General features: G+C 48.1%; 1 protein-coding gene across 1 annotated transcript in view; it reads right to left on the bottom strand.

Moving 5' to 3' along the window:
• Positions 1-11,372, bottom strand: part of LOC142312983 (uncharacterized) — a 54,410-nt gene extending 43,038 nt beyond the window's left edge. The window contains exon 1 of the mRNA XM_075351972.1: positions 11,272-11,372. Within this exon, the coding sequence (XP_075208087.1) occupies positions 11,272-11,372 (101 nt within the window). The remainder of the gene's footprint in view (positions 1-11,271) is intronic.
• Between the last annotated feature and the right edge of the window lie 2,951 nt (positions 11,373-14,323).

Below are 14,323 nucleotides of genomic sequence, written 5' to 3'. Positions count from 1 at the left end.
GAAAAGTTCAACAAATATAGTATATAGGAATATAATGGCATTGATATAAACTTACAATAATACAAAGCGGTATATGGTCAGACCTTGTTGCCTCAAGACGTGTTTCGTGCTACAACTTCATCAGGAGGCCTGTATTAATGTAAGTTCATATCAATGCCATTATATTCCTATATACAGGCCTCCTAATGAAGTTGTAGCACGAAACACGTGTTGAGGCAACAAGGTCTGACCAAATACCGCTTTGTATTAATGTAAGTTTATATCAATGCCATTATATTCTATATATGTTGAACTTTATATATAGTGCAGATTTATTATCGCTAATTTATAATTCTGTGCACTTAGAAAGTTTTTCTATAATTAGATCTAATCTTATATTTTTGCGACATGATATAAACTGCATGTAATAATTTTTTTCACCACTAGATGGTAGTAAAGTTTAAATTCGGAATAAAAACACAATTATTCAGTGTTTTTTATGTACAATAATGAATAAAAATTATCTTTACAATATGCTGGTATATTATGGTTCACAGACCTGGTGAATTGGCGATTTTTGATATAATATTGTATTGTAGTGCTTTGTATTTTTGTAATAAATTAAGAGCTTTTATACTCAATTTTTTTGAAACTTGGTTTCTTATTTCCGTTCATGGTTAACGAGTTTAGCTCATTACTCTGATGATATTTATGACATATTTGACTGAATATTCCTAGTTTATGTCTCAGAATGTCGGTCACCAGTATTTTGTAGTAAGACCCTCAGTGGAGAATCATAAATGAGCCTGTCAGTCAGTACTATTAGGGGGGTCTGTCTGGCATAATCCCTCCTGAAGAAGAGGTGTATCCTCGAAACGCGTAAGCACTGGTCCTGAAGAAGAGGTGTATCCTCGAAACGCGTAGACCGATGGAATAAAAGAATACGTTTATAACATCAACGTGCTACATCTTCATTTTGGCTGATGCGCGGCATTAACCCCCTCTTCACTTTGATTTGTATGTGACATAATCCCTGACAGCCACATGCATTTTACTGCAGAACGGAGGAACAGTACGATTATGTATGAAGAAGCTCTGAGTTTGTAGAAAGTGTAAAACTTGGATTGCAAATTAACTTGTAAAGTGGTTTTCTCGGGCTGACAAAAAAAAAGACAGGTTAAGGGACAATGTGATAAATAATTGAAATAAGTATTACTCGCCTGAGGAATCCATTGCCAGTTCAAGGCTACCACTTTAGTGCTCTTCTCTGGTCTTAGCCTACTTGGCTGCTGTGATGATGAGCCCAATATCACATATAAGCATTGCATCCCTTATACTGTGAGGCCAGTGATGAGCTGCAGTGGTTGTCAAGGTAGAGATTTTTGGTGAAGACTGCTAATGGAGCCTTCGTTTGGGATATCCAGAGACGGTGCCGTATTAGCTGTATATTAGTGCCGATATATCAATGTATCAGACAATGAACACACAGACAACATGCTCTCTCCTTGAGTCAGCGATATTAACTGACTCGTGTATTCGATAGATCCAGTTAGGCTATGTGCGCACAGTGCGTTTTTCGCGTCGTTTTTGCGCATTTTTCGGGTGCGTTTTTAGCCTCAAAACTGCATGACTTTGCTTCCCCAGCAAAGTCTATGAGTTTTCAATTTTGCTGTCCGTACACAACTGTTTTTTTAAGCTGCGTTTTTGAGCTTAAAAAAAAAAAAATGGACATGTTAATTCTTTCCTGCGTTTTTCTGCGTTTTTCCCCCCATGCAATGCATTGGAAAACCGCAGAAAATCGCAGAGATCAAAAACGCACCAAATCGCGGTAAAAACGCATGCATTTTTTGCCACGTTTTTTAGACGGGGATGCATTTTTGTGCGTTTTTAGCGGCCAAAAACGCACAAAAACGCAGCGTCAAAAAAACGCAGTGTGTGAACTTAGCCTTATACAGAAAAGCTACTTTGGCCTTGAAGATAAGCAGGGAGTAATGAGTATTTCACTCCCTAAGTTCTCACAGCATATTCATGAAACACATCTTTGTTCCCTGCACATTCTTTCTGTGTAAACATTACTGATAAGACTTTTACTCATAGTTAAAAGACTTCCATCGTTTATACATCTGTTCACTCATTCTTGGTAACCCCTTCATGACTATACAACTTTAAATTATATTATAGATCTGTGCAATTGCTACATAGACAGATTATAATGCAACTACATCTACCTTTTGATTATTTACATACACAGATATTCTTATTACGTTTGAACAAACAAGCTATAGCTCAGTGCCACCTCCACATGGTCACATGTTGTATATGGCACATCATGGCTACAGTCAAGTATAGAAAGGCCGGAGATAAGCACCGAAGCAACAGGGGCTGTGACTGGTGAGTAATGCTTGTCTTATTTATTTTTCTCTTAATCACATACTTCCCCCAGTCTCGGAAGGTGGTGATACTAAATTCTGCAACCAACTTCTATAAAAAGTCTAACTATTCTAATGGCCCATTAAGTCAAAGCAGGAAGCATATTAAGAAATAAATGACCCCTGTAAAAGACCACAGGCTCATTTCTAAATAAGTCAGAAGTAAATCCACTAAGTAAGTTCTGGTAACAATGTTGATAGAAGGTAAAATAATAGATGACATCCCAGCCTCCTGATCAATGCCAAGGGACGCAATGTAGTGGGAAAAATTGTATTATTTAGGTATTTCCTAAATTTATTTGTAAATTGTCTTTTTCCAATAAATTTTTAGACATCGTTCCCTTGGAGCAGATTTTTTGTGGACTTCCGGCAGTGGAGGACTCGCAGGATATCAGGAGTGGTAAATCCCGCTGCTGATATTATTGTGAAAAATGTGTAGGGAATCTGCACATTTCACCCTTTGAGAGTGAGACCCACACCTACACCAACAGACTAAAATCACATACTCGGTATAAAACAGGAGCTAGCATCCCTGCACAGTCCAGCTTCCACCACCAGAGACACCGGTGCACTTACCTCCCCCCTTTGGCGTCTCAGGATCTTGTCGCTGCTTCCTATTACTGGGTCCTGCGCACTCCACAGAGATCTCCCAGGAGTGCATGCTCTCCCCTCTTCTTAATAGGGGCAGTGCATTTAATCTGGAAATTAGCTACTGAGTACCTAAGGCATTTAACCCTCTAGGGATGTGCCTGAGCAACGTGTCCTGTCAGTTTGTCTATATGTTAGCTAGTTGTCAGGTCCCTTGTATTTGTTACAGTCCTGTGTTCCTGTTCCCATGTTCTAGTATCTGTTCTAGTTCTGTGTTCCTGCACACGTGTTCCAGAATCCATTCCAGTCCTGCATACCCGTACTCGTGTTCCAGCTGTCCTGCCAGTACAAGTCTGCCAGTCTGTACCAGTTATCATGTCTGTACCAAACGGGAATGCCCTGGAGTGGTACCTGGCGGCTACCTTCCAGCACAAGCCTAACCTCCTCATCAGAGGCTCTAATGAAGACTAGGTAGTTACTTAGCATCACCCCTCCAAGGTAAGCCCAGATCCAAGGTGCAGTGGGTCCATACCCAACTGCGTGACAGTTTGCTCAGGCCATAGATCCCGCTGATCCCAGCTCCCATACGCCTCCGGTGTTGTATCAAGAGATGACCTACCAGTGGGAACAGCAGGATTAAATCATGACCTATCTGTGATCTGTGGACACCCGCTTGAATGCTGTGGCGCCAGCAGCCTCATCTGCACCAGTCCAGCCTGCAGTTTCAGCACAGCCAGTTATTCCTGTTCCTAGCAGTGGACTCCGTTTATCTGCTCCTCCATAGTTTGATGGAGACCCCAAACAATGCCGTGGGTTCATCAACCAGTGCAAGCTGCACTTTGAACATTTGTCTCATCAATTTCCCATCTCTCATTATCCCCTTATGGGAGTGAGGGGATCTTGAAATCTCTAACCTGCAGACCTTCCTAGAGGTGTTCGACAAGGTTTTCGACAAACTGGGCCATGTCAACTCTGCAGCGTCATCTCTTCTCAGACTGCGCAAAGGAAGTCTTTCAGTAGGGCAGTATGCCGTTTATTTCTGCCCCAAACCAACAATAATGAGGCGCAGATAGCAACCTTCTGGGAGGGTCTGACAGGGAAAATTAAGGATAAGTTTGCTGGTCGTGATATTCCCACCACCTTAGACGACTTGGTTTCCCTGGCTATTCAGAATGACCTCAGGTTTCAGGAATGCTCTACTGTAAAGATGTGAACCGAGAGAGGAGGTTGATGCTTCTGGCTTTGTCATTCCAAAGGCAGATTGTTCCACAGTCTTCATCTACTGCAGTTACTCCTAAACTTATGCAGGTAGACCGAATGAAGCTGGCTAAACATCGCCAGCCAAGAGGTCCATAGCACCGAAGGAAAGTGCTTCTACTGTGTCAGTCCAGAACAGAACATCTAATCAACTATTGTCCCAAGAAGTCTGGAAACTCCCACACCTAGGGTCTGTTAGAGAGGCTACCCTGTGCAAGAGCAACTCCTCTCCACCTGTAACTCTGTTAGTGACCGTTTCCTGTAGTAACACCCGGTTCAGCAAGTCGGCCGATCAGGATTCGGCATCCGCAGGAAATTTCATGCAACAGGGAGTGGGGGACAGGTATCAGATTCCCGTTCAACATCTCCAAAGTCTCTTGGTGATGTCGTCCGTTGATGGGACAGCTCTTTCAGAGATTGATTAATTTGTTACTGAGTCAGTGGAACTTCGGGTGGGAATGATGCATTTGGAGAAGAGCACCTTCTATACGCTACCAGGCCTATCCCATTATTTGCTCCTGGGTCTGACGCGGAATGGGCCAGTCTTGGATTGGAGGTCCAGAGAAGTGCTTCGTTGGGGTCAGTCTTGTCACGAGATGTCATGAAAAAAATCTCTTGTTTCAATTCGTCCTGCTCAACCTCCTGCGACGCCGTCCAACCTTCTTGTCTTAACACCTGCTTATTGGTCTTAAGCGAAAGTCTTATATAAGAAGGAAGCATAGACTCTACTTAGTCACAGGCCGTATGATTATCCTATAGATCTACTTCCTGGTTTCACTCCTCCTTGAGGCTGTATCTACCCTTTGACCAGGGCCGGACTGGTACTAAAATTCAGCCCTGGCATTTGGGAGTACACAGGCCCACTTTTCGCGTGGTGAATGTGTAATATATTTCTGCACTTGTATATGTGAGTATGTGAAGCCCCACAGGTGTTGTATCGGTGCATACCTTCAGGGACTCCACGTAGCTGGTGCTGGTCACAGGTAGGGAATCTTCAGTTTTGATCGTGACGCCACTCTCAGTATTGCGGTCAGTGGGGACCGCCACTGCAGGTTAGGGGACGCCTGGGGCTGATGGTGGGTGCAGTCGGATATAGTAGCCTCCTGAGAGTGAGGCAAGCCCCAGGGCCCGGTGTGGGTTTGTAGTACCACAAGTCGCAGAATGACTCAAACACAGTCCAAGAAGTCTTTTAACGTGTTTACTCACTGTTTGGAGGTCACGGTGAGATGCCCGGGCGACACTGTGATAACCAGGTGGAACCAGGAATTCCAGGAGGCCGTTCTGAGGGTAGCTGTCCACTCGCCTTCCTTGCACTCTTTCTGTTTTAGGAGGATCCTTTGCTTGAAGCGTGGTAGGACCCCTCCAGGGAAGCTGTTACCACCCTGCTCCCCTCTCTCTGGCTCGTCTGCCGGCAGCGTGGCCTTGGTGGGATGGCTTCTGGCCCTGTCCCCTTATGGGCCTGGTGTGCTGCTTGGCTCAAGCTCTGTGTAGTTGTGGTGAGGGCATGAAGTACCCCCCCAACCTGTAGGTTAAGCAGCTCTGGATGATCTGCTGCCTGTACTGGGGACCTAGTTCCCCTTGTGTGCTCGGATACCGGGATCTCCGTACTCAGCCACCCCTCTTTCTCTGGATGCTCTTCAGGCCGACCCACAGTACTCCGTTCTCCTCCGCTTTCAGCTACAGCACTCCTCAGGACCTGTCTGCACGGGAGCTTCTCTGCTCCCCCTCCATACACTTCAACTTCTTCCTCTCGACTCTCTCACTTCCTCTCTCTCTCTCTCCTGCTTCCTAGCAACCAACCCCTGAACACACCCCTAGCTGGGAATTGAAAGTTAACTCCTTCTGGCTACCCAAGGGTCCCCTCTGGTGATGTGGGAGGCCTGGTCACTATATGTTTGTGTGTGCACCTCATCCTGGCCTTTGGAGATTACCTGGAAGCATTGCTCCCGCATGGGTGCAATACTCTGTGGTGCCTGACCAGGTCAGGGGCGCCACAAGTACTGTATGGCATTATATGGCACTATGTGACACTGCATGGCACTATGTCACACTGTATGGTGCTATGTGACAATATGGCACTATGAGTACTGTATGGCACTATATGACACTATCACTCTGTCACACTGTATGGTGCTATGTGACACTGTATGGCACTATGTGAGCACTGTATGGCACTATGTGAGCACTGTGTGGCACTATGTGAGCACTGTATGGCATTATGGGAGTACTGTATGGCACTATGTGACACATTTTTGTAGTGTGTAGCAGACCTTGATGTATTTTCTGCTCTTTGCTTCCCTGATTTGTGGATTGTTCAGCCACATACCTGTGTCCTAATCACTCTAAAAGCGCTGCAGTCACTACAGGGCATTGTACCTGTGCAGTCAGGTCCAGGACGAATATCACTATCACACTAATTAGTCCTTGATTAATGACTCCGCGCCCCTACACACACACACACACACACACACACACACACACACACACACACACACACACACACACTACAATGCACCCCCATTACCCCTCCCCAAACACAAATAGTTATCTCCCATCAGAGTGTAGTCACTAAATGAAACAAAATTTGTATGATAATTGAACATTTATTGTAAAACTGTCATGAATTAATTATATTAAGACGCATTCATCCAATGCACCATGTGTGTTGTACAACTGTAACATTACATTTTTAGAAAAAACTTTTTGTGTATATATGTCTTTTTCACTTTTTGTCACTAAATTATAATAAAATTTGATATTTTGATATGAATATGTGGAATTGCTCCCAGTTCTTTTGTAATATATGAATCATATGGAGCTAGCATAAAATGCATATGAATATAAAAATCTGGATTATTTGTATGGTACACACACACACACACAATGCACCCCCATTATCCTCTACACACACACACAATACAATGAACCCCCCCATTACCCTTCCCCCCCACACACAATACAATGCACTCCTCATTACCCCTCCCCCAACACACAATACAATGCACTCCTAATTACCCCTCCCCCCACACACAATACAATGCACCCTCCATTACCGACTACACACACACAAATTACACTACTCCATCACTACACACTCCTGCCTCCCCCCTCCCTCGGAAAACAGTACTCCCCCTCTGCCTGTCACAAAGCAATGTTCCCTGTTATGTGTCCTCAGCCCCTCCCCACTCATCCCTATTAATTAAACCGGTCTCTTCGGTTCCTCCATGGAGCGCTTACCGCTTCCTGATGTCTCCTGTGTGGCGCCCACAGCCCTGTGATGAAGTCAGCAAGGTGATGATCTCATCACGTTGCTGCACGTCGGGGGCGGGGCCCAGTCCTGGCGCACTGTTCAAATGTATTTACGTCTGAAAGACGCAAATACATTTGCATAGGAAGAGGGAAGCTGCGGTCACCGGCACCGCAACCGCCGCACTCCTCAGCAGTGTGTGCATGCCGGGCCGGCACAGCAGCACACAACAGGGACGGCGCAGTACAGCGCGCTGCCTCCTGGTCCTGCTGCAGCTAGTGTTACCAGCATGCACACACTGCTGAGAAGCGCGGCGGTGACTGCAGATACAGCGGTCCACTACAGGGACCGACCCATCTGGCATTTGCTAGAATTGCCCTATGCTCAGTCTGGGCCTGCCTCTGACCCAGGCAGAGACCCGAGCCATGTCCGAGTACATGAAAGAGAATCGGGTTAGGGGATTTATCTAGAAATCTTCCTGTCTGGCTGGAGCTGGTTTCTTCTTTGTCAAGAAAAAGAATAGCTGTCTCCAACCCTGTATTGACTAAAGGGATGTCAATCAAATCATGATCAAGACTAAAGGGCGCTTTACACGCTGCAACATCGCTAACGATATATCGTCGGGGTCACGTCGTTAGTGACGCACATCCGGCGCGGTTAGCGACATCGCAGCGTGTGACACCAAGGAGCGACGATCAACGATCGCAAAAACGTCAAAAATCGTTGATCGTTGACACATCGCACCTTTTCATAATATTGTTGGTGGTGCATGCTGCTGGTTGTTCGTCGTTCCTGCGGCGTCACACATTGCTATGTGTGACGCCACAGGAACGACGAACATCTCCTTACCTGCGTCCACCGGCAATGAGGAAGGAAGAAGGTGGGCAGCATGCTCCAACCGCTCATCTTCACCCCTCCTCTGCTATTGGGCAGCCGCTCAGTGACGCCGCAGTGACGTCGCTATGACGCCGAACGCACCTCCCCCTTGAAGGAGGGATTGTTCGGCGGTCACAGCGACGTCGCTGAAAAGGTATGTGTGTGTGACGCTGCCGTAGCGATAATGTTCGCTACGGCAGCGATCACCAAATGTCGCACGAACGACGGGGGCGGGTGCTATCGCTAGCGATGTTGCAGCGTGTAAAGCACCTTTAAGTATCCGATGCTCCTCATTCCAGAATTGTTTCAACATCTCAGAGTCTCCAGAATCTTCAATAAAGTACATTCTTTGAGATACATATAACCTGAGCCGCATACACCAGGAGAACAAATGGAAAACCGCCTTAAACTCCAGGGATGGTCATTACGATCATTAAGTAATGCTGTTTGGGCTCAGCAATGCCTCTGCAGTTTTCCAAGAATTTGTAAATGCCATTTTCCGTGATCTTCTATACTCTTGAGTGGTGGTATACCTGGACGACATCCTGGTGTTCTCCCCCAATCCGCCCACTCACATCAGTAATGTTCAAGAGGTCCTGCAGAGGCTTAGGGAGAACCATATGTACGGCATGTTTGAGAAGTGTGTTCAAGCAGACATCCCTTTCCTTCCTGGGTTTCATAATCTCTGTGGCTATCATGGACAGACTAGGCACAAGCCACCCGCCGCCCACTAACCAGGATCCCGAGAAACCCTGAAACCCCCTATACAGGGATCTGGATTTACTAGAGGGTCCAGGAGATTGCTGCCTATTGAAAGGCTGCAGTCCAGAGAGGAATAGTCGCCAGGCAGGGTCAAAACCAGGAGGCACAAAAAGGACAAAAACAGCAGACAAGAGAATTGGCAGTAAATCAGGCCAAGGTCAAAACGGAGATGTCAGCAAAGTAATAAACAGCAGGCAGGAGAATAGTCAGTAAATCAAGCTGAGGACAAAATAGGGAACAATGGTACAAGGGCAGCAAGGAGTCTGAACCAGAAAAGCAGCAATACAAGACTAACATAAGGCTGTATCTGGCAGGAAACAGCAAAAGGCTAAAAAAGGGTGTGGTGCTCTCTAATAGACTGAGGCAGGGGCTGATGACTTCAGCTGCAAAACACACACAAACAAGTCAGACAGAAGGACCACAGGTCCCAGTCACACCACCCTTAGTAGGTGGGTGGCGCATGCACACTTCAGAGGCACTGGCACTGACTTCTTCTGCATCACCAGCACTGCCTACAGAACGATTACGGCGGTTTGATGTGACAGATGCTGAAGCCGCAAAGGAGGTTCTGGTAGAGACATGACATGATACTGTGCTGACGATGGATCCTGAGAAGGTGTCTGCGCTTCTGAAGTGGCCCTGTCCTCATGGTGTGAAGGCTATGCAATGGTTTCTGGATTTTGCCAATTCTTACCGTCAATTTATACCACATTTTTCATCCCAAACCACCCCCATTTCTTCAATCATCTGCCAGGGTGCTAGTCAAAAGGTGAGGACTCTGGAGGCTGAGAGCACCTTTATCTACCTGAAGTCCTTTTTATTGTCTCTTTCATTGCATAGACCTGAGACTAATAAACAGTTCGTATTGGATGTGGATGCTTCTTCCACTGGGGCGGAGGCAGTCCTCATGCAGAAATCAACTACCAGGCGAATGGTAAACTGTTGTTTTTTTTCCAAGGCCTTTTCTTCAGAATGCAACTATTTGATTGGCGACCAAGAGTTGTTGGCGATTAAGATGGCTTTGGAGGAAAATCAATATCTACAAGAAGGGGCAAACCGTCCAGTTGATATCACTGCCAACCATAAAGAACTTGGCCTACCTCCGCTCCCTGGCAGCCTAATGTGATTGACTTCATCACAGACCTTCCGGTGTCATCCGGTTACTCTGTCACCTGGGTAGTAATGGATAGTTTTAAAAAAAAAGGCCCACTTTACTCCTTAGAGTGGTTTTCCACCTGCTCCAGTACTCGCTGAGAAGTTCATTTAGCATATTTAACACATGCACGGTCTACTGCTTCACATCGTATCAGACAGAGGTGTGTAGTTTACTTCCTGGTTCTGGAAAGCTACCTGCAAAATATATCTTATTTTCAAGATAATAAGTCATGTTCAGGATCCTCCGGTGGGTCCGCTGGGGTACTTACTTTGCTTTACTAAACCCCGGCCGTGCCCCACTCTTTACCGGGCCCCAGTTACAGCTGTAATACCACATGGCTAATTTGCATGTGATGCACTTCAGGTGTTTTGCATGCATATTAGCTATATAGATGCACTAGCGTCAGTGGGGCAGAGCAGGGCGCCGGCGTGTCATCCCACGGCCCAGCATGCAGCAGCGTGATGAGGTCATCAAGCTATGACCTCATCACACTGCTGCAGGCAACACAGAGCCGCAGAAATGCCGAGGATGCAGCAGCCAGCTGTATACCAGGAGGGGCCCAGGAAGGGGACCTATATACTAGGAAGGGGACAGATAAACCAGGATGGGGACATATAAATATGAAGAGGGGCCCAGGATGGGGACATATATACCAGGAGGGCGACCATATATGCCATGATGGAGACAAATAAACCAGGATGAGGACATATATACTAGAAGGGGCCCAAGAAAGGGACATATATACCAGGAGGAGGACATTTATACCAGGAAAGGGATAAAAAAAAAAAAAAGCAGAGGGCATATATACTAGGAGGAATCCAGGATGAAGACACATATCAGGAGTGGGACAAATATAGCAGGAGAGGCCCAGGATGACAGACTGTATGACCTCTGCCTGACTGAGCCTCTTCTCCCCTGTATGACCTCTGCCTGACTGAGCATATCCCTCTGTATCACCCTTAACTGCACCCCCTCACCTTGCATAACCTCTGACAGTCTGTGCCCCCTCCCCTTGCATCACCCCCGACTGGGCCTTCGCTCCTTGCATCACCCCTGACTGGTCATTCTCCCCTTGCATCACCCCTAACTAACTGCGCCCCTTTCCCCTGTATCACCCGACTAACTGCGCCTTCTTACCCCTAAATCACTCCTGAGTACAATCCCTTCCCATGTGTAACCCTTGACAGGCTGCACCCCCACTCCATGTGTTAAACCTGACTGGGCCCCTTCTATCACCCCTGACTGTGCCCCCTTCCCCTTTATCAGCCCCGACTGACTTGGTCCCCTCTCGCAGCAGTATCAGCCCCGACTGACTTTGCTATTTCCCCCCACCACTAACAAAATTAGGCTCTTCACAAAAAGTTAGGGCCTTATAGGTGACAGAGAGATTTTCTGTAAAGTATATGAGGGATGTGATGGAAAGCTCTCTTTCAATATCACTTCAATGTTACACATAACTGATTTCGGGCCCCCACCACTTTTAGTACATATAGTCTGCACATTCACAATATATTTGCTGCAGAATTTCCACAATGGATATCCCACAGCAAATTAACAGTGGTGATATCCAGGCAAATATTGTGCCGATATTGCTGCGTTTTCTAGCACACAAATGGTTCATTCATCTTCACCACTGACCTCTTCCTTTGTGTTGCAAAAGGATAAAATGAGTGGTGAATATCCGCAGCATAAAGTGACACATTGAATTGACGCACAAGATTTGACATGGACATTTAGTGGTTAATACACATTAGGGGACATTTATCCAGGGCCGGCTTTAGGCTGAATGGTGCCCTGTGCAAAAACGCTCCTTGGTACCCCCGTCTCTTTGTTTATTTAGTATACATGAGCGTGCATGTGTCTATATGAAAGGAGTCGCTACACAGTATATGGAACTGTGATCTGCTTTAGGGTACGCTCACACGAGCATATGACTCACACGAGTGCCATCTCAGAAAATCTCTCACTGCACTCGGACCAATGTTAGTCAATGAGTTAGAGCAGATGGTCATTTTTTTTCTCATCCAGAATCTGGATGAGAGAAAAGTTGCAGCGTGCTGCGAGTGGATGCTGGAATTGTGCGAGACTCGCTAATACAAATGGGTGTGAGACAAAAAACGGACGCCACATGGATCATCGTAGTGACGTCTGTTTTTATGGATACATTACTATCATGTAGCACAGAACACTGTAAATGCTCCTGTAAATGAATAACGGTTGCTGATAAAAAAATGAATTGCACACTAACAGCACATGGATGGCAAGGGAGGAAAAAAATCGTCCTTGTATGAGAATGGGACTGTTTCTTCATACGCTCATGTGACTCCAGCCTTACTTTACCTCTGGTTGCAGAGATCTGTGTACAGCTGATATAGAAGACTTAACCCCTTCACGACCATGGACGGAAAGATCCGTCATGGTGCCCTGGGCCTTAAAGACCAAGGACGGATCTTTCCGTCATGGCGGAATCGCGGCACCGGAGCCCCCGGTGACTGCGATCGGTTAACACAAACCGCAGATTCGGGAAGGAGGGAACCTGTACCTGACCTCAGGTGGGGGGGTGCCTCCTCCCCGGACCTACGGAGGCTGTGATTGGCTGACGAACGTCGCTCAGCCAATCACAGCCACTGTAATGTTTCAGCAATTGAAAATCGCTGAAACATAGAAATCCAGCCCTGACCAGTGCAGCTATAGCACTGGCCATTGGCTGGAGCTGGGTGACCTCACTGGATCACCCTCCCCCTGCTCCAGCAGCTCTGATTGGAGAGATCGGCCTTGTGACTGATCTCTCCAATCACCATGGAATGCCGGTGACCGCCCCCTCAGCGTCACTTGTCGGTCATGCAGAGCAGCACGCCAGCACAGTGAGTGTACACAGTGCAATGGCAGGGCGACAAGCTCCGGTCCCATGCTGTTGTGACCGGAGCATGGGACCCGGAAGTTGCCGTGCTGCCATTGTACTGTATGAAACTGGCGAAAAGCCTCCCGATCCGCCGCCGCCCTCCTCCATCTGCCACAGTGCCACTGCTCTCCCCGATCTGCTGCCCGCCCCTCCCCCTCGTGATCGGCTGGTCAAGCCGTAATGTGCAGCCTGCCCCCTCACCTCCGTTATGTGGTGCCCGCCCCCTCCCCTCCATAATGTGCAGCCCACCCCCTCACCTCCGTTATGTGGTGCCCGCCCCCTCACCTCCGTTATGTGGTGCCCGCCCCCATCCTTCCGTAATGTGCAGCTCGCCCCCTTCCCTCCGTTATGTGGTGCCCGCCCCCTCCCCTCGTGATCGCCTGCCCGCCCTCTCCCCTCCGTTATGTGCTGCCCGCCCCCACCCCTCCGTTATGTGGTGCCCGCCCCCTCCCCTCCGTTATGTGCTGCCCGCTCCCTCCCCTCCGATATGTGCTGCCCGCCCCCTCCCCTCCGTTATGTGCTGCCCGCCCTCTCCCCTCCGTTATGTGCTGCCCGCCCTCTCCCCTCCATTATGTGCTGCCCGCTCTCTCCCCTCCGTTATGTGCTGCCCGCTCTCTCCCCTCCGTTATGTGCTGCCCGCCCTCTCCCCTCCGTTATGTGCTGCCCGCCCCCTCCCCTCCGTTATGTGGTACCTGCCCCCTCCCCTCCGTTATGTGCTGCCCGCCCCCTCACCTATCACCCCCGTGATGTGCGCTCCCTCACCTGTCACCCCCGTGATGTGCGCTCCCTCACCTGTCACCCCCGTGATGTGCGCTCCCTCACCTGTCACCCCCGTGATGTGCGCTCCCTCACCTGTCACCCCCATGATGTGCGCTCCCTCACCTGTCAGCCCCGTGATCTGCTGTCCGCTCTCCCTCCACCTCTCACCCCCGTGATCTGTGCTCTGCTCACCTGTCTCCCCCGTGATCTGCGGTCCCTCTCCCACCTCTCACCCTCCCCGATCTGTTGCCTCCATCTCCTGTGATCCTGCTGCCTAGATCCATCCTGCAAGGTAACTATCCCCAATTTCACCTGCCACCCCCCATCACCCCTTCCCCCCATCCTCCGCCGCTCCTGCATCCACTGCG

The sequence above is a fragment of the Anomaloglossus baeobatrachus genome, chromosome 5 (genome assembly GCF_048569485.1).
Source record: "Anomaloglossus baeobatrachus isolate aAnoBae1 chromosome 5, aAnoBae1.hap1, whole genome shotgun sequence".
NCBI lineage: Eukaryota > Metazoa > Chordata > Amphibia > Anura > Aromobatidae > Anomaloglossus > Anomaloglossus baeobatrachus.
This window is presented reverse-complemented; position numbering and strand designations above follow the sequence as displayed.